At 37.8% G+C, this 21,447-nt stretch overlaps 2 protein-coding genes across 7 annotated transcripts in view; one reads left to right on the top strand and one right to left on the bottom strand.

The window, feature by feature from the left end:
* LOC129268178 (uncharacterized) overlaps nucleotides 1–12,647 on the bottom strand; it is a 19,817-nt gene extending 7,170 nt beyond the window's left edge. The window contains exons 1-4 of one of the 3 annotated variants that reach the window (XM_064104848.1): nucleotides 12,589–12,647; nucleotides 10,280–10,347; nucleotides 1,715–2,038; nucleotides 605–861 (exon numbers count right to left, since the gene is read on the bottom strand). In XM_064104848.1, coding sequence (XP_063960918.1) covers nucleotides 605–861; nucleotides 1,715–2,020 — 563 coding nt within the window. In that variant the 5' untranslated portion in view covers nucleotides 2,021–2,038; nucleotides 10,280–10,347; nucleotides 12,589–12,647. Of the gene's footprint in view, nucleotides 1–604; nucleotides 862–1,714; nucleotides 2,039–3,180; nucleotides 3,321–10,279; nucleotides 10,348–12,588 lie in introns of those variants that run through there. The other 2 variants (XM_064104847.1, XM_064104849.1) reach the window with 2 other exon arrangements.
* Nucleotides 12,502–21,447, top strand: LOC129268713 (uncharacterized). 4 transcript variants are annotated; one of them, XR_010294669.1, is made up of 5 exons: nucleotides 12,502–13,751; nucleotides 14,579–14,731; nucleotides 16,993–17,292; nucleotides 17,835–17,982; nucleotides 18,788–21,447. XR_010294669.1 is itself a non-coding variant. In XM_064104846.1 (4 exons), exons 1-3 carry the CDS (start codon nucleotides 12,861–12,863, stop codon nucleotides 17,275–17,277), a joined length of 1,329 nt encoding a protein of 442 aa, XP_063960916.1. In that variant the 5' UTR covers nucleotides 12,774–12,860; the 3' UTR covers nucleotides 17,278–17,292; nucleotides 17,840–17,928. The 4 variants fall into 4 exon arrangements, 1 of the variants encoding a protein (XP_063960916.1); XR_010294668.1 differs by having other exon boundaries at nucleotides 12,542–13,751; nucleotides 16,993–17,310; nucleotides 17,840–17,982; nucleotides 18,788–19,801; XR_010294670.1 differs by having other exon boundaries at nucleotides 12,776–13,751; nucleotides 17,840–17,982; nucleotides 18,788–19,801.

Below are 21,447 nucleotides of genomic sequence, written 5' to 3'. Positions count from 1 at the left end.
CCTGGTGTGAGGATGTGGGTGGGATGGGTAGGAGACAGGGTGTGGGGTGAAGTGAGATGGGGAATGGGTCCATTGACGTACCTCATTTTCCCATGGTAGGCTATGTCTATCAGGGTGGCATTTTTCTTTCAGGGTTGGTATTGGGGTAAGATGATCCCAGTGGAAGAATATGGGGTGAAACAAGTCAGTTTGATGTATTATTAAAGTTCTTAACTTTCAAATGGTAGGAACATTTTATTCCTGTGTTTGTCACTCTCTATGCTCAGCGCAGCTATCGGATCTTTATCAGAAGGTATTTTACTTTCAGGACTGTTATTTAGGGCAAGATTATCCTAGTGGGGAATGCGGGGTGAAGTGAGATTGGGGGATGGGTCATTTGACTATACCTCATTTTTCCATGGTAGGAAATTTTCCACTCCTTCATGGGCTTTATGCTCTCAATGCTCAGCCCAGCTACGGAATGTCTATCAGGGTTGGTATTGGGGTAAGATGATCCCATTGGGGAATGTATGGTGAAGTGAGATTGGGGGGGGGGGGTAGGTATTCATCTCTTTGGGAGGTTGTGGGGTGAAGTGAGATGGGGGGGATGGGTCCATAGACTTACCTCATTTTTCCATGGTAGGAAATCTTCCACTCCTTCATGGGCTTAACGCTCTCTATGCTCAGCCCAGCTACGGAATGTTTATCAGGGTTGCAGTCTTCAAGAAGAGTTCCGGGGTGATCGGGGAGCTGAAGTACACCAACGCCAGGGAGAACTAGATAGGTCAGGACGTTGGCCATCTGGTTCTGACGCCTTGCGATCGCCGTGACAACGTAGACGCCATCTTTGTTGGAGCCGTTGAAATATACAGCATCTACAGCCTGCCAAGTGATACAATGAGAGTGTCTGTGATTGGCATGTTTCATTTGTGAATATTTACTATTTTTATTATAATGATGATGATGATTATGACTATTATTATCATTATTAATATTATTATCATCATTATCATCATCATCATCATCATCATCATCATCATCATCATCATTATTATTAAATGACTAATCTGAATTATACAGAAAAAAGCCATCAATAGAATAAATTTTCCGCACGAAATTTGCACAATGTCCTCTTGTAATCAAAATGAGCAAACTGAGTTGTCAAGACAGCAGTGAATGTATGAATATACATCATATCTAGAGAACATTTTGAACAAATATGCATTATAGATGTAGTTGGCATAGCTGGCTTTCAATAACTGTGGTCGATTGGATCAATCACATCTCTTTGTAAGATGGGGCCCTGGACACCGGTGACACGACATTTGCCCCTGCGACAATTGCTCTTGTCTTAATATCTCAGAGGGCATAGGATTAGAGTTAGGATTGTAATAGAATAGTAGGTTCAGAATAATGTAAATATAAGGATTTGGGCTTATCTAGTTTTGGAGGTTAGGTTTTATGTTTGGCCTAACGTGAAGATTTTCCACCGGAGCAATTGCTGGCGGAGAACATGTCATGGAATCTGGGGAGTGTTTCACAAAGATTTAAGCATGACCTAGGGTTGCACTTTAATGTTGATGCTACAAGATATGCAACGCGCAGTAGTGCGCGTCCTCTTTGCATGATTTGACCAATGTGGTCATGCATTCTATACCGTACACAACCAGGCATTTAAGTGTGACTTTAAGTCATACTTAAATCGTTGTGAAACACCCCCCTGGACACCACTTGCCTTGGGAAAGAAGTACGGTGGTGGCAGAGGCTGCGCCTTGTCCATATCTTCAACGTTGTCAAAGAGAGACATCCCGTATCCTACAGCACCTTGCTGACTCTCCAACGTACTGCCCTTCTTGGCGGTGCCCTGCCGCTTCCTCAGCTTGAACATGAAGTAGAAGATCCAGTACTTGAGACCGAACCATCGTCCTCGCTGGGAATAGATACCAAGGATTGGTTCCGGGTCGGAGGTCAAGAGGGAGTTGAGGATGTAGAGGCATGGTGGGATTATGAGGATCAGGGCTATGGTTGATAGGATCTCCATTGTGTCAATTACTTATATCTGAGTATGAGAATAAAAGAGAGACAAGAATGAGTTTAGGAAGTAGGCCTACAAGACCTGGGGCCCGTTTGGACTTACAACTGTTGTAACTTTGCCATAATGGCAAAGTTACAACAGTTGCAAGTCCTTTATGAAACGGGCCCCAGATGCATTACAAGAATGAAGGCTATATTATTATTAATACTTGTTTGGCGTCACCTGTGCCAGGGAGGCGAAAAGCGAACTGAATCACTATGCGAACTGAATAACTATGAACCGCAGGTCTCTCCTCCCAATACAATTGATTGGAGGAGTGCAGGTGGACCACTACAACAGGGTTTCCCCCTTCTCTTATTAGAATAGTGCAGTGGGTTCGTAATGTGCAAAGGTGGTGACTCTCCTCTACACGGGCCTCCATTTAACGTCCTATCCAAGGGGTGGACTGTTTTCCACATGCTTCTATGGAACAGGGGAGAGATATCTACACGCAACACAGGCTTCAGTCATCCGCCCGGCATGGACTCGAACCAACAATCTTTGGTTCGACAGGCAGCCGCTTAATACCGACTGAGCAAACTCATTGCATTGATGGCTTTTACCTGAATCAGACAATAAAAGAAAAAGACTAGGATGAGATTAATACATGTACACTGTAGGCCTACAGGACTGGATGCATTCATAATAATAATAATATATTTACCCAGGGTTGCCACTTCAGTTCTGAAAACTGTTCTCCCAGTGGGCCCTGCTATTACTATTACCCGGCTAAGCTAGGCTACCGATTCAGGTGCACACAGCTCTTTGAGGGATTATTTCCTGCCGGTACCCAGGTCGAGTGCAGCAGTGTGGATAAATTTATTGCAGAAGGAAAACATGCCACGGCTAGGATTCAAACTCATGATTCTCTGTTTGAAAGGCGAGAGTCAGAACCACTAGACCACAACGCGCCCATAAGAATGAGGGCTACATGGCTGACAGATCCTTATTGCGCTGATACATTGTAGGTTCTCCTTTGCGTTCATGGAGAATCTGAAAATAAAAGAGAAAGACTAGAAAACGTTTTGGATGTTGAGATTATGTTGATAGGTTCTCCATTGCACCCAAGACTATGCACCTTAATCTGAAAATAAAAAGGCAAAGACTAGACAGAATTTAGGATGAACCTGGAATAACACAGCAGACCTATATATATAAGTCCAAAAATGCAGCTCCAGAGCACAGTTCCTTCACGTCCTTTAGTTTAGACCACTTATATCCACTGCCAACAGACACAATATCACTGAAGTTATTCCTGTGTTTTATCTCAAACTGATCATCTCTAGAGCTCACATTTCTATTTGTGTGCAAAAGTTTGTTGACATTGCTCCTCAGTTAACCTACCATTGTCAAAGAGTTCTTTTCCTGTTTTGTTTTAAAATGTTTGTTCTACAGTTTCAAGAGATATTTAACAATACATTTTGGTAAATCATTACAAAAATAAACCTACAAGGACAGTGTACTCATTCGGATATTAGGGAAAGTAACAACTTTTTTAGAGGTCTTCCCTAGCAGATATAATACAATAAAAAAATAATTTATAATGTGAAGTTGCTCAAATTGGAAGTTAGAAATATACCTAAAACGTATTGCTTATTTAGGTTTACAGACCTGGGGAATATTCTCCTGTTTAAGCCTTTAATCTACACATGTGAGGTATGTTAAGGGGAGTGTGGCTGTGCTGATGCCTCTCCACTCCTCTGGAGTAGTAAACTTTAAATGCTATTAGATTGGCGAGGGTGGTTTGGGTTTGCAGATGCATCAATGCATGGACTTACTTGAAAGTATGCATCTCATTCAGAATGTCATCTACATACGTGTGTGAAATACATGTATTGTATTGGAACATACCATGATTGGAATCATCCATGTTATATGATAACACAATATTAGCATCTACAATGGAGGTAGTCTGTGACCTCTAAAAATGAAAGTCAAAATTTTATATAAGATTTTGACATAATATTCATAAATCATCATCATCATATTTTACCCTTTTACCTTTTATTTTTCCTTCTTTTTCTCTTTGCACCCCCCTATCCTATTCACAGGGGTGCATTTGTACAGACTTAAAGTGTTGTCCACAGAGCTACATGTAACAAAGTCTTGTTCAATAAGTCCTGCAAACTATCAATGGCTTTACTCAAATACTCCATGGAAGACACAAGATAAGAATAACAATGGCAATACTCTCCTACATCAGGATCTCTCTGAAGTTGACAAAGTCCACCTGATATTCTGTTTATCAATCTTCTACAGCCTCTGTGCAGTTTGATTTATAAATAGTACATCAGTTATCAAAACCATCGCTGAATAAAGTAAAGTTATCTCTAGTATCGTTTTGGTTCAGTCCAAATTCTAATAATACATACATGTATCATGTACACCTTGGCAAAAAGGCCGGGGGGGGGGGGGGGGTGGCAGTCAAATATATTGCTGTACACATGCGTGACCAAAAAAAAAATGTGTTTAAAGGGGTATTTTTCAGTTTTTGACATGAGCCACACGTGCGCTCATTAAGGGTATCAAAAACACTGATTAAAAAAAAGGGCAGTTTTGAAAGACTGGTCAATGGTGAATCGCGGGGTCAAACGTATTTAAGGTATTTTTTTTCCAAAGCTTTTTTTTTTAAGACTAGCCAAACGTGTTCACTGTTCAGGGTATGTTTTTTCCCCAAGCTTTTTCCCAGGGGCTTTTTCCTCCTCGTTTCTGAAAAGTGTTCAGGTTCTTCCCAATTGTTAGCAACGACCCTGGGAAATGGGAAAATTGTTTAGGGGTCATATTCCCATATTCTGGCGACAACTTGATTAGGGGCCAAAATGTGTAAATGAAGCCCGCGAAAAACTTGTTTACAGGGTTATTTGCACACAGAGAAAAACTTGTTTTGAGGGTCTTCGGAAATAATTTGGTCACACATGTGTACAGCAATATATTTGACTGGCCCACCCAGGGGCAAAAAGTTAGTGAAAAACATGGCCAGGGGTAGAACAAAATATTATTCTGTTTCTGTAGGTACCACTGCTTTTGTTCCGGCAAACTATATTGGCTATACTTTAAAAAGTATACACCAAAACACTTTTGTAGTCCCCTTATACCTGTATACCTCTTAGCAAGAAAATTAAGAGAGTCTTGCAGGTTAACGATCTCAGTGACCTTTGATCTGACCACTGATCCTATCCTGTGACCTATTAGACAATATTATGAAGGTCGTACAAGTGCATCAAGTATGCACACAATATTTTGTATCTTACGTTGACAGCATCAGAGTTTATACAGACGTGAAGTTGTGTGTCCCAAAATTATTATTATCATTATAAAATATAATTCAAAACTTGTTCACAATAGATGAGTTATTTGAGTAGCTTAAGATGTATAATGAGTAGAGTGTACTGTATGCATTAGATTTCCATTGTTTTTTTTATGTACATATATATTTTAGGATTAAGACCTGGATGATTTTAAAAGCAAAAAAAAAAAAAAAATGAACGAATTGTATCTGAATTGGAAAGGAATGAAAATATGTAGTATTTTCCCCATTTCACCATTTCTTCATTAATCACTCTTTTTCAACAGTATTGTAGAGATTCCCATTTCAATAGAATGTCAGGAAATTACTTGCTTTTGTAACTCTCTGGTAGGAATTTTTAAGCCTATTAGTTAATCCTGGATCATGGATTATCTTCTGGTAGTCATGGTCAACATACAACAATCATAGGCCACTGACCTTTCTTCTATTCAAATCATCACCTTTCTTTAATCAAATCTACTTCAAACCTTGGGTAAATCCAAGATGTCATTCTATTTAAAGTATACATCCAAAGAATCAAAAGTATTTTATAATGACTTTATGTGGTCATCATTGTAAAGGGGAAGTATTACTAATCAGATATATAACTTCACTTTTCAAAATAGTGATCAGAGATTGCAGAAATCAGCTCTCAAAAATGATTTATTTTCATGCCATATTTCTGCCTTCCACCGGTCCTCTTGCGAGCTCCAGCTGAGTGACGTCACACAATGAGCAGTGAGCAGCTGAGCTGACAGCAGCCCATTGGAGACGATCTTTCCAATCAGCGTTTTTTGCTCTTAGAATTGTTTATTCCTCTTAAGATTGGTCTTGTTATATAGATAAAAGTTTGAATTTACTGAACAGTGAAAAAAAGTGCACATTTAACGTATTTTGGTGACCGATATTTAGCTTAGAATTTTTTTTTTTTTTCAAGAAATATAGGTGAATAAACAAAGCATATTTTCACGTAGAAATCACACTTGCGTCACATTAATGTTATAGTCAATATAAAGCATAGACATTCTTCTTTATGACTGAACAAAAATTATGAAATTTCATTAAGTAGCAAAGTCAGGAATCACAAAAAAAACACGGCAATATCCATCGCGAAATGACTGAAATTGCAGTTGAATTGCCGAAGCATTATTAGGAAACAGCGGCGAGCGGACTTTCTTTCATATATCTTAAAAATGCCATCCTGTTAGGGCGATGGTCTGTGGCCAAATGCGTTGGCCATTGTTTTGTCATGTGCGAGGACCCTGGTTCGAAACTCGGATTTTTTTTTCTGGGTATTTTTTTTTTATTCCTTCCCCGTCCCTACCCATCTTTTTTTTCTCTTTTTATTTTCTTGTGAAATTCTATTCAGACCTGTATTTATCAAATCTTGCTTCTTAATTGCTGCTTTTGATTTTCAAGTTCTTGATTAGATTATTTCTACTCTTATTTGGGATGGGAGGGGTAGAGTTAAAAGTCAAGTCCACATCAACTAAAAATTATTTGAATAGAGTGATTTCCCTTGTTGTTTTTACTCAAAACAGTCATATACACAAAACAATGATATGCAAATTAGAGTTGTCACTCACATCACATTCGTTTCTATTTTTTGTGGCATTTTGTTTTTTATTCTTTGCAGATTTGACGATAGGAAACTCTTCATCTGATCACAATAGGTTATATTTACGGAACTGTTAAAATAGTAATTATATAAATTTGAATCAAAGTTTTTATGAAATTTCCTGCAATATCTTGTTATTTTTCTTTAAATTCAAATGAATTTTTGATTGCGTGGACTTCTCCTTTACTCTTAATGTAGGGAATGCATAGCAAAATTTATCCAGAAACAAAATTGTCTTAGAATATGCAAATCAGTAATTGGACACATGTTCACTTTTCTTTCATCCAGGCCACTTCCTCACATCCACCAGGCTTTCAGTCTGATGATGAACCATCACACAACATTCACAGTGCTTCACAATAAATATTTCACTTCTGTTCATACATGCAATAAATATTGTGGAAAACAAATAAAAGGCGTACCCATATTCAAATACCGTTTAAAAGGACAAATATATTATACCTTTCGAGAAAAATCAGCACGTTAAATATCTGATAACAAAACATAATTATGGGGCACTGCAAGAAACTTATGTTCAATTGCAAATCAAGCGTAAGTCTTAAATTCAAATTCAAGCGTAATAAGGTCGAGTTGCAATCGCAATTCAACTACATGTTTAATCAAAGGACTTTCCCTTGATTTGGGACGTGTGATTGAGTATAACATTTCTCGCAAAATGCCCTAGTAACATTAAAATTGTTCTTTCGTTTTAAATTGTGTGTTATTATTTTTGACAAGCTGTATTCCTGTCCGAGTAAAATTTCTTAGTTCTCTCCAAAACTGTGCTCAAAATTGTTTCCAAGATTGATAAAGAAATTTTTTCTTTTGTATCATTATCATTCCACAACTTGCAAACCGTAGGTCCTGGAAAGAGTGAAGAAAAAAATGGCTATATCCAAATCATAGTAAAAGGACATGATGGAATCTCCCAGATTGAGGTAGCAAGCAGAGACCAGAAGTCACCAGAGTTAGCAATTGTGCAGATCTGTGTGTAGAAGAGAGAAAAAAAGAAATAGTTTAAATAATCAAATCAAAGTATGAATTTAATTATCGTGATGATTGATGACGTGCGGTGGCATGTAATTCCCGGTCAACAACAAATGATAGTAGGTTTAGACACCTGAAAAGTTCCACTCAGAACACTGGTGCTCTACCTCAAGTGATGTTTGTGTAGGCCCCACTCCACTTCACTACCGCTACACTACCGTACATGTACGCCACACCTACCCGGGTAAGTGTGTAGCGTAGTGTAGGCTGTAGCAGTACTCCAGTAGTGAAGTGGAGACTACACGAACATCACTTGAGGTACGGTGCTCTCTGAGTCTCTGTGTCATTACAAAGATTGCATTTATCTTCATTGTTGAAGGCATTACGCATACATATATGCAGCAACACTCTAATCAGAAAGAAACACCAGACTCTAATTTTGGCCCACCCAAGGGTTCATTACATGCCGCCGCGCACAGAAAATTCAAGCAATAGAAGTCGTGGACCCAAGAAGTGAGATCCCAGCACGCGCGACCCACTAGTTAGAAATCCACTGCCAAACGCGGTTCGTGGTTAGTATACTAATACTAACCTCGCAATACGTACTAGTAGTATACTAATACTAACCTCGCAATACGTGTGAGTGATTTTGGCCAGGAATCAGGGTAATCACTGCTGAAAATTTGTCTGGCTTCATGACATCGGCATCATGGTGATATAATTCTGTGTATAATAAAAACTTAAACATTCCTCTGAAACAGCAGATTTTCAGCCATGGTCCATACCACTCAGTGCTCCTAAATAATTTAATTGCCTGCCTGAGTCCTGACCAGTTTTAGAAATCTGAAGAAAAAATCTGCTGGAATTGTGCCACTCACACGTATTAAGTATACTAACCCCGCACCACGAACCGCGTTTGGCAGTGGATTTCTAACTAGTGGGTCGCGCGTGCTTAGCCTGGAGGCGTCTGGGATCTCACTTCTTGGGTCCACAACACACGACTTCTATGGCTTGATTTTTCTGTGCGTGGCGGCATGTAATGAACCCTTGCCTTGGGTGGAATTGTACAAAAACATTATTTCTAAAATAAAAACTTTTTAATTTTAATAGTAGTTATGCCAAAATGCATGATTCTAAACTTATATCAGATCTGTATCTGTCATCTGACCTGAATGCATCGTCAGAACAAGTACAGTTTCCAAACATGCTTACCTTGACTTTTGACTGGATCAAACAGCGTAGCCTGCAACATGCATCGGGAGCAAGTGAATGGGACCGTGCAGCTTGGAGTTTTTCAATAGTTAGTAGAGCAACACAACGAAGACTGTCGAGTGGACAAAATCGATCTTTCCAGTTCACAATTCAATAAAAAACGGGCAAAATAACACAGTTCTGGTTCCCTTATAGTCTGAAGTTGTCGAAAACAGAATTCGGATGTCACATTACATGAAGAAAACGGTAAATTCGGAAGATATTGAAGAGGTCAGTAAGGTGATTCAGTGTATTATGCACAGAGGGATGATGAGCTCGATTATTGTGTGACGTCATTATTCTCGACTGTTTTCACTGCGTGAACTGTCGGTCTGGGGGGCGGCTGGGGGGCTTAGAATGGTCTCTAATAATTTCATTTCTTGCATTTCCACGACATCGATAAGACTTTTTAGTGACATATTTGTGTATAAAAAGACAAGACCTTTCCATTCATATATAATTTGTCTATAATCATCACTTTCGTGAATTTTCTTTGTGTGTATACTTTAAGTGGGGGGGGGGGGTGGAAAAATAGATCATACCCCCTCCTGAACATTACATGGAGGTGTGGCATACCCCAGTGCTTCATATCATGAGAAAAGTTACATGTATTTTCATCTTCAACACACTTCTCAAATTATCTCATTGAGACAATGTATGTTTTGGGAAAGTCGTTGAATTCATACAATTTTGTTCCAACACATCAATTGGAGCATGGACCTACTCGGTCCATGATCGGAGCAAACTTCACTCTCTTTGGATCATCCGTCACCTCAACATTCCAACTTTCCAAGCCATCTTTATAAATTTTCTCATACACCTGTCCTGGAGGAAATTCAAGCCTTTTTTCTATCGTTCTCTAAAGTAACAATCAGAAAGAGAAATCCAAACTACCGCCTGTGCTAGCAAAGTGTTTTTTAAAATTAATATCTGTGGTGATTTTGTGTTAAATATCGGAATTGTGCGATAATTGGAGCAAAAACATTGGAAGTTCGGTAAGTGGAGATTGAATTATTTTCATGTCACTTTTTAATAACCAACCCCCGCTTCAGATGAAAAGAGAAGTAGTAGGACAAGGACTTACCGGGTACTGATGAAATGAATAATTAATCACAACGATCAAGTCTAGTTATCCCCCCAACAAAAAGGATTCTGAATATATGAAAAAAGACAAATCAAACAAGTTACGGGCTGAATATTCTATAAAAATCAGATCTATGTTAAAATAAGAAAGCTATGACATGTTATAAGTTTATTTTTAACATTATGAATTATTGCACATACATTAATAGTGATATGCAAGAGGGAGGCAATGATGTTGGTTACTTTTTTGTTGTTGGATGCATTATAGTATTGGACTTTTAATATACATTATGTAAAATAGCCTTAAAAACGGACATACTGAAGCTTTTCAAAATGCACTCATCGGAGTAAAATCGCATGAATTACTAAAATGCTAGAGCAAAACAATATATAATAGAACCGAAACTAGACAACGGATGCCAAACAACGATTGGTCGAAGTGGATTCCCTTTTTTGTGGATTTTAGTTTGACCAAAGAAGAACGAGCACATGGAAGAAGGTGACCTAAGGTTGAAGTATAACTTTTGTGGTAGGATCGAGTTTTACTCATTTGCGCATGCTCAAGGCAGCGTATATCCAGCTACCATCTACCCGATTCTGTGCCGCCAGAAGGAGTTCGTAAAAACCCTTGCGTTGTTTTGGTTGCTTCGCTTCAATTTACAGCTGGTGCTGAGCCTAACTTGTTTACCTTGGCTGCCGGTCATGGCTCACCGTTTGGTGTCCGTTGTCTAGTTTCGGTTCTATTATATATTATTTTGCTCTAGCGCTTTAGTCATTCATGCGATTTTCCTCCAATGAGTGCACGTCGAAAAGCTTCAGTATGTCCGTTTTTAAGGCTATTTTGCGGTACCAAACACTTATTTATTTACATTATGTAATAAAAGACTTTTTTGCAGATTTGACAATATAGGGAGACTCTTCTTCAAATAATAATAGGTTACAACAATGGCACTTCAAAATGATCAGTAAGAAATCAACAATATCCGTATCATAATGAAGAGAAAATAAAAATATTTCATTCTTTATAATACAAAAAGAATGTAGTGAGTGGGCGATGTCATCAGTTCCTCAATAATTTGCATACTGACAGGGATGAACACATGACCGTTTTAGGAAATTAAGCAAAAGTCTAAAATGTCATAACTTTCTTATTTTGATGAAATTTTCATTGTAAAGCTTATTTGATTTTTCTCTTAAATAGGAGTGGACGTGTAAGTGAACTGGACTGAGTAAAATACAAACAACTGAACCATCTGTCATGCTAGAAAAGACAATATAATACAGCTATTCAGTATTCTAAAGTAATTTTGAATACATACAGAGTCATACATGTAAAAAAGTTGTTTAATCAATGCACATTATGCTTGTTTCTATGATCCTTGTAACTCTGAATAATAAGTAAAAAAAAGGGATTTTGATTCTGAAATAGAACTTGAATTTCATTAAGACCACATAAAGATTATGGAACATGGCCCTTTAAGGACCTTTTCATGTTTTTCAAAGATAAATCTACACTTCATCATCACCATCATCATCATCATCACCACCACCACCATCCTCCTCCTCCTCATCATCACCATCATCATTCATCATCATCAATTCATCATCATCATCATCATCATCATCAATCATCATCATCATCATCATCATCATCAATCATCATCATCATCATCATCAATCATCATCACAATGTCATGTGTAGAGCTGTAGTGTGAACAGGGTTTCAAGAATAGTTTGTTTGTGTTCTTCACTATTCTTGATCATCCTCTCTCCTCTTGTTACATGTAGTCATCAACATTCCATCTTTTCTTCCATCACCTTTAACACATTCCTTTCAACATACCAGATTCATTCTTCCATCCCTCTCTTTTGTTCATGCTCATGTTCACACATACTTCACTCTTGTTTAGTTCTTCTTATTCTCTGATTGGATCTCTCCATCTGACTAAAGTTCATGAATATTCAATAGCAGTTATGCCAATATATATTCTGGTATTTCGTTTATTTGCTATCTTTGCTTATATCATGTATATCTTTGTTAAAATCAAGCATGCAAACCCCCGAGGTTCAAAGTTGTTCAGCCCTAGGTTGTCCACTTTATAATCATGTCTCTGTAACTTTGTTATGATGATATTAATTATGACTGAGCTGAGCCTGAGCTGAGTAGTGCAGCATGCATTGTGCATAAATTCAAGTCAACTCAATAATAATATGTCAATTGTCATTGCAGCTTGCATGCAAACTCGACAGCCTTTAAGGCTTTATACTGACATAGCTGATCATGAGTAGACTATTGCAGTGTTATATTACCTGTCTTGTACTTCAACTAATCTCGTTTCCAGTTCCTTCTGCAAGAGTTCCTTTTAATTCGACACCGACAGCTATTATTAGAAATATAGAGTTGATTGAATGGATCTTGTAATTTTGTATTGATCCTCGATGCACTCGCATCGACGCTCCCTTCGTGATCATGTGACTGCCCTATTGCTTGTCAGGTGACTCACTGTGGAGCTTCTTTGACACTTCGCGCGACGTGTAACGAGCACAAAGTCAAAGAAAAAGTATAGATTTTTCAACTTTGTATGGTAATAGACATGGACTCAAATAAGAGAGAAATTAGCAGAAATGTGCGAAAGAAACTATCAAAGTTGGTTGGTGATTTGAACAGATTTGAGCCCAGAACTAAGGCGTTATTTGAATTGAGTGTGAGCAGCGTTCTTCCACTTCCAGCTCCAGCTACCGCGGGAACTGAGCATGTCGAGCCTGAAAACACCGTCACCGGGAACGCGATGGGGTTGTTTAGACCTGCGAGCGAGCCACCTGTTCCAAAGAAAGGGCGCCAAACGTATCGCATGTGGAAGGCGATGGTCGAATTGGAATCTTCACCATTCAGAAAATCTAGACTGACTGAAAGAATTAAATTGCTTCGGTTCATTCCCCTTGAAAGTTATCATATTAGTCCCATCAGCATCAATGGAGTAACATCGATTAGTGAATTTCTAGTTTCATTTTTGAAGGCTTATTTTCCAGGTCTTGAAATTAATCTGGAAAGTCTGAATGACATTGCACTAATGGGCGTGGCTAACCGTTACCATAAAACGACCTTGAAGAAACAGGTCCTTGTTACCGATGTCTACACTAGACTTCATAAAGCAACAGGTTTTGATCAAAAGGATTACCTACTCGGCCTAACTTGGACTGATCTTTACCCATCAGAAGATTTGAACTTTGCACTGGGAGAGGCGCTCTTTAGTCGTCGCTGTGCTGTCTTCAGTTTTGGTCGATTTGAACCACTTCTGCATCATCAACATGAGCAAATTGATGGAGATCGTCCGCAGAGAGCCATCGAATCTGAAATAAAAATGCTGCATTCTTCAGGGGAAAGCTACTGCAGAAATATGCCAGAGCATGCCGAGTGCAGATCAAACTTACAATTTAATGAGCATGAGGAAAGCTCTGTGTTAAAACCAAAGGTATAAAGTAAAAATGGTTTAGCTGCATTGCTGCAAGTGCATGGACATTTTCAAGATTCAAATTCAATGTCATAAATTTTTCCAGTATAAAACTAAAAGGGTTAGACTTGATTTGATTTTTTTAATTTAAATAATATCTTCCCTGCTTATTTTATCTTTACCAGAACTCCACTGTATAATCTTTTATCTTCACCCAAACTCAACAGTTTACTCTTTTATCTTTACCAGAACTCAACTGTTTAATCTTTTATCTTCACCCAAACTCAACAGTTTACTCTTTTATCTTTACCAGCACTCAACTGTTTAATCTTTTATCTAATTCACCCAAACTCAACAGTTTACTCTTTCATCTTTACCAGAACTCAACTGTTTAATCTTTTATCATTACCAGAACTCAACTGTTTAATCTTTTATCTTCACTAGAACTCAACTCGACTTTAATCTTAATTTTATCTTCACCAGATTGCAACTGTTTAATCTTTTAATTCCAGAGCTCAACTGTTTAATCTTTATTACCAGAACTCGACTATTCAATCTTTTGACCAGAACTCAGCCGTTTTATTTTTTTTCTTCACTAGAGCTCAACTGTTTTATCTTTTATCTTTAGCAGAACTCAACTGTTTTAATAATCTGTTATCTTTTCCAGAACTCTATCATTTCATATTTTAACCAGAGCTCAACTGCTCAATCTTTTATCTTTACCAGAACTCAACCGTTTTAATAATCTATTATCTTTTCCGAAACTCTATCATTTTATATTTTAAACAGAATTCAACTGCTTAATCTTTTGACCAGATCTCAACTGTTAAATCTTTTATCTTTACCAGAACTCAACTGTTGGAATTGCAGAAGTGACAGCTGAGGAAACGCTAAAGTCTGGTCGATGTTCTTCACCACAGGATACATTACCGAATCCACACAAGGATGAAGAAAATGATGTCTTAGAAATTACTGGTGATCTACTTTGGAAAATGATGAGGGTACATAAACTTGATAATCTGTTTGCATTTTGCGGTTTAAAGATAAATACTAGTTGTGGTACTGATCTCTAAATGAGTTTGAATGAAATCTAATAAAATTATCACTCTAGTGTTTGTATGTATGAATAAAATATATAGCCAATTGGCTTTGGAAGAAAATACGTAATTTCTGAGAAATGAGCAAAATAAGCAGACTTTTATCAAATGTCAGGTATTTTTTCTAGCAATATTAATATTTCATCCCATAATCCTATGTTCCTTTTTCCTATTCTAATCCCTCACATTCTGGGGGCCCATTTCACAAAGTTAACATAAACTTACCAACTTTTTCATAACTACCATGGTAAAAGGCTCAGCAGCCAATTGCAATCAAGGTTCCCATTCGTAAGTCTTTATGAAAAGGTCCCCTGATCATCTAGACTCGACTATCATTCTTTTTCTGTGTCATCCTTTTCCACACAACCCATTTATTATCAAAATAATGTTCATAAACGTGGAAAAGGTTTGCGGTTCATCATGTGTAATATGAAGAAGGGAAAGGAAATACAGGCAGAAAGATTGAAATGGAAAGACAAGAAAGGATGAACAGAGAAAATTAGAAGTATTCTTTTCTTGAAAGTGAGTTAAGTCCTGAAAAGGATTGTAAACCAGATGAGATGAGCTGAAAATGACTTGAGTAGTCGCAGTTCTGAATGTTCATAAAGTTAGATATGTATGTTGTAAAATGTAAAGTATCTGTTCATTAATTTGGACAAAATTTTTGTCTCGCCTGCTTAGGGGAGCGAGACATAGGTATCACTCTTTCCGGCGTCGTCAACAATTGTGTTGTACACCCAATAACTTTCTATAGCTTCGAGGTGGGATCACCAAATTCATACCAGAGGCCAATCTCCCGAAGGCAAAGGTCTAGTTCGAATATGAGTCGAATTTGAATAAGGTCAAAGGTCAATGAACTTTCCATGACTGGCACTGTGAGCTATGTTGTACACATAATAACTTTTTTATATGTTCGAGGTGGGATCACCAAATTCATACCAGAGGCCCATCTCCTGAAGGCACAGGTCGAGTTCGAATATGAGTCGAATTTGTATAAGGTCAAAGGTCAATGAAATTTTTCATGACTGCCACTGTGCTATGTTGTACACATAATAACTTTTTTATATGTTCGAGGTGGGATCACCAAATTCATACCAGAGGTCCATCTCCTGAATGCACAGGTCAAGTTCGAATATGAGTCGAATTTGAATAAGGTCAAAGGTCAATGAACTTTCCATGACTGCTACTTTGCTATGTTGTACACATAATAACTTTCTATGTGTTCAAGGTGGGATCACCAAATTCATACCAGAGGCCAATCTCCCGAAGGCAAAGGTCTAGTTCAAATATGAGTCGAATTTGAATAAGGTCAAAGGTCAATGAACTTTCCATGACTGGCACTGTGAGCTATGTTGTACACATAATAACTTTTTTATATGTTCGAGGTGGGATCACCAAATTCATACCAGAGGCCCATCTCCTGAAGGCAAAGGTCGAGTTCAAATATGAGTCGAATTTGAATAAGGTCAAAGGTCAATGAACTTTCCATGACTGGCACTGTGAGCTATGTTGTACACTTAATAACTTTCTATATCTTCGAGGTGGGATCACCAAATTCATACCAGAGGTCCATCTGAAGGCACAGGTCAAGTTCGAATATGAGTTGAATTTGATTAAGGTCAAAGGTCAATGAACTTTCTATGACTGGCTTTGTGCTGGGTTGTACACATAATAACTTTTTATATCTTCGAGGTGGGATCACCAAATTCATACCAGAGGTTCAAACTTCCTACTCATACCCTAATTACTTATTTTATCTTGTAGTACTTCACTCTTGCATCATTTACTTATCATATGCACACAGATCAATTTAGAAAACCCTTAATGCATATGTAAACTGTCAGAACCACAATTCTCCCCCTAAACTGCTGACAGCCTCAGAAGTTATATAGCATAGTTTTGACATGCAGTCTCTTCATGACTGCAATATGCAGGCGAGACAACACTTGGCGTTTGCCTTGTTATGTATTTATAAAGTTGCTCTAAGTTGTATGACAAATTATAAGTTTAATGTTTAGGTTTAATGTATAATTTAGTAATGTAATATTCGTACAATTCATACAGAATCTTTCGACTGTTATGTGCTACATGTAATTTCAATCATTATTTTTATTATTATTTATCTCAAGTGTACATGATATTTATTTTTGTTTCCAATTTCCCAGGTTTCAAGTCATGAGATGTGTCATTTATTTGGCATCTCCCACTGTGTCTTTTTCCACTGTGCTATGAACGAGAGCAAATCCGTCAAAGAGGCCTTGTCCCAACCCCTGTATCTGTGTCCCGTTTGTCTTCGTAAGCTGCAGAAATTCTTCGGTTTCGACGTCACTTCCCGCTACCGCGGACTCCTCGAGATTTGCCAGGGAGTTCAAAGGTCATACCCATCGGAGCCGATGAAAGAGACTATTGCCTGGCTTCGCAGAGTACTGGATTTTTTATCAACAGACTGAACTTCTTGATTCATGGTATTACTTGAAAGAAAAGTGAAACATTGCCAGAGAATCTAAATTGATATTTGCTGGGCTTTTCCCGACCAAGGTCTTAAATGGGGTCAAATTGACTCCCTGGCTTTAAATATTAATGTTTTTGGGGAAGGCCTCTTTTACATGTATATAGAGCACACAGCTTCAACCATAAAAGTGGCACCAAAATGTCCAAGGGCAATGAGAGGGCATTATTAAGGCCTATCGAGCGATGGCATTGGGTCTAATTTAATTTGATTTAAAGAAGTTCCTTCGACTTGGGTAAAATTGGCCTTAAATGATAAAGATATTGTTTGCATGTGATATTATGGTCTGAAAAAATGTGTTTACTAGGACGATTTTGAGCTCATGGATGGTCAAATTTATAAGCAGCATGTACTGTCTTCTTTTAAAAATCTTCTTGTCTTCTATGGCGATCTTCACAAATTTAGATGATTTCTTCCAGATAATGGCATAGAATGATATTTAAGAAATTAAGTATTGAAATATGAAACTTTTTACACATTTTGCCCTTTTATTTGTAGTACAGTGTGCAACAGTCAGATGTTGGATCTTGGTATCTTTCTCTGACCCCCATCACCTATGAAATATCCTAGGATGAGAGCACCCCATATTCTCCTGGCCACCGACCGAAAGGATGCCCTTGCAGTATCCATCTAGACCCGTTATAAGGTAAGGTCCCTGTTAATTTGTCTACATTGCAAACATCACATGAAGAGATGGAGCATGTACCTCTATGGGATCTTGGTTCTTACTACCGTTTGTGAGGACAGTGGGGACAGTGATGTTTCATTTATCTGTAAAATCAAAACAGAAATTCTGTTCTGGTTCTTTGCTTTCCCTGCATCCATTGAATTAACCTATGCCTAACGGGCATCATGTCTTTGCAGTGAACATTTTCTGTGGCAAAACAGAATTCCCATTTTCGATCAAGTTTGAAAGGGAATAAGAGGTTTTCAGAAATGGAAAAGACAATTATTGAAATGGAAAATCTCTGTCCCTATGCTTAATCATGTATTTTTAAAAATATGAGGCAGTTTGTACTGTATGTTAAACATTTATCTTGGGGAAGGAATTTGACCTTATAGATAGAGAAGAGATGCAAGAAGGAAAACAGGGGTGAGGGGGGAGGGGGTGCAAGGGCCTCTTTGCCCCTTGGATTCACCCCCATTCATGTCCTTGTTAGTGATATGGTCGAGTGGTTCCCCTAAAGCAAGCAAACTAGGTAGAAACCAGGATAGATTAATACTAGAATAAAGTAGGGCTATATTAAAAGGCTTGATGGAAAACACAGGTCATATCAATGAAATGGAACATTGCAGAATACATGTTTTTCTCATTTCTGCTTTTATCAATTGGCAACTGGATGTCAAGGTGGGCTTCCTAACAAGTTATGAAAATCATTAAAATCTTGTGTATGCTTGATCTTTTATTTTGTACACCATGTAGTATGACCTTGTCATTATTGTATCCACAGTGCAATGAATGAAAGCAACTAACGGGTAAAGCCTTTACACAACCTCTTCTGCGTTTGACCTCTATGCCTTCACAAGCTTCAGGAGTTGTCAACTTTTGTCATCACTGCCTGCTATCAAACTCTCTTGAGGTATGTTTGGAGGTTCAAAGGTCATCTGTCGGAGCCTATGAAGGAGGCCCTCTAGAGGTCATCTAGAGAAGAATACTTTGTCAAGTGTACTTGTTCATGTAGATATCCGCTTCAGTAAATTTCATGTAATGGTAAATTGTTTTGTTTATACTTATAGTTGAAAACTTGCCTATTACGGAAATCATGCGATATATCCCACGCTGTATAGTGTAGGTACACGCATTGTATGAAGAGTTTCTTTCCGAAAAGGTTCTGCATCCATATTTTTTTATAAGTAGAACTGAGGATAACAGCTTTTTTACTGTAAGTCCTTGTTATGTTAGTGTCTTTTTGGAATGAAACTATTATTGATTGTTTTACCGAAGGTTACCAAACTAAAACAGGTTTTGAAAAACCCTAGTCTGCAATTTTTTTTGCAAATTTGCATGATTCATGGGTAATTTTTCTAAGATTAGATGGATGTGTATCTTGTTCTTGTTTTTCATATGACATTTCACATTTCAATGATGCATGGTCAGATTTTCTGTTGTGTTCTGAAGGAGGGTGCTCACAATAGGTGATTTCAAGTCTGGTGGTGGTCTTGTCTTGATGTTGGAAGCACAATTTGGTTTGCATTTCATAGCTCCAAAACCTATCACAAGTGTACACAAATATTCCAGATCACAATATTGACAGCGCAACACCTAATGAGTGACTTTTTAGGACCATCTTTATTATATCTCTGGCGTAACTCATGCAAAAAATTGACCAAACACCACCACTGAAAGGTCAACACTGAACTTGAAATCACCCAATAATAACAAATTATGTACACTGTTAAATATTTATATCCATCTCACTTTTAGCATTTCCCAAAGTTCACCCTCTCTAGACTTTCCCCATCCTAAAAAAAAAAGGAAAAAAAGATTATATTGAAAATGTGTCAATTGTAAATGCCATACATTTGCTACTGTGCATTTTTATGTTTAACTCTCCTAACAATACAATTAGGAGCTCCAATTTAAGCTCCTACACATATGCATTATGGTCAATATGAATCGTAATTGTTCATCATCATTATCATGTACAAGAAGAACAAGTCTTTTGGCTCTTCTAGAATTTCACTAAAAAAGAATGACAGGTATGAACAATTATTACATATTCCCGGGGAGTCGGGGACGTCTTTCGTGAAACAGGCTTCAGGTTTACCAACTTACATACAGTATTGTTTGTCTCGGTTAGTCCTCCAGTGACCTTTTCCGCATTTAGACCCCATCCAGTTCTTTTCTTCTTCGTTCGGTTGCTTTTTTTGTCTCTTTTTCAACTTCAACGAGATCTTCAATTATCTGAGTCACTTCCTCCTCAACATTGGTGAGAGTTTGCGCAGTCCCACTCCGCCTCCACTCTTGGCCATTTCTCTTTACAACAGAGTCTCGTAGAACTTTGTACCGGACTGCACATGTTCAATTACCTAATGAAGGTAATTTGGCCAAGATGCATATGTAAATTTATGTTGCAGGAGATTAATAGACATCAGGACGGCGTTCGCTTTGTACTCTGCCACATTTGCTGGCCTTGGATGATGGGCCCTGTACACTGTCCGGAGCTTAGTGAAGAGGTTGATGCAAGTTCCCGTCTGATCACTCTTGTTTTTTTCTCAGAATCAGGACTTGGAAAGACACATTATTTTTGTTTACAGATATGAAGCAATCATTCTTAATTGGTTCTCTATTGATGCACCAATGTTATACCATATAAATTCAAGGCCTTTGACCCATATGTGATAGCCACACTGTCATGCGAGTACCGTGTCATTCCGCTCATCCTTAGCAGATACACGAGGGAATCGTGGATCTGACCAGTCAGTGTTATAACGTTGAAGTCTGTAAATAAAAATGTTCTTTATTCTCTTTAGTTCTGTACATTGAAACACCAGCATAAGGTAACAGATGGCAACCATGCAATGTCTATAACTCGTGCTTTTTAAGGTTGTTCATAATCTCCTCCTACGCCTTGCCTTGTTCTTTTGTTCTCTCTTTGTGTTTGAATGGGTTCACATATTCCACCTCTCTGCACAGTACCACGTTCATTGTGTCTGTCTATGATGTTGCTCTGTTGAAATGGAACAATAAGGCATACAAAATAAAAATCAGGTTTGTGATATTATTCATGATTAAAAAATTAAATAGGACTGAGTCTACACCTCAATTGTCTTTCCAAATATACATATCAGAAAGAAAGTTATCGTACTATCAAAAGACAATTATGGTGCTTGAAACTTGGTCTGACGGGAGTTCATCTTTTACAGTCTTTAACTTTGCTTCTTACTTAAAAATATGTCTTTCTTGTTTGGAAATTTTACTGCTGTGGTTTCATAGAAAGACCCCACCAATGTTCTAACAGCAGCATCGAGACTGAACATGCAGACTTTTGTACTTTTGAAATTTTGTCTGATTTTAGTATTTTTTTAACTTTCTCTGCATCTTTCAAATCTGAGGCAGTTATTGAAGACGAATCATCTTTTTTGTTTGGACTTTGCCTTAATGCGATAG

This window comes from Lytechinus pictus, chromosome 9 (genome assembly GCF_037042905.1).
Source record: "Lytechinus pictus isolate F3 Inbred chromosome 9, Lp3.0, whole genome shotgun sequence".
NCBI lineage: Eukaryota > Metazoa > Echinodermata > Echinoidea > Temnopleuroida > Toxopneustidae > Lytechinus > Lytechinus pictus.
This window is presented reverse-complemented; position numbering and strand designations above follow the sequence as displayed.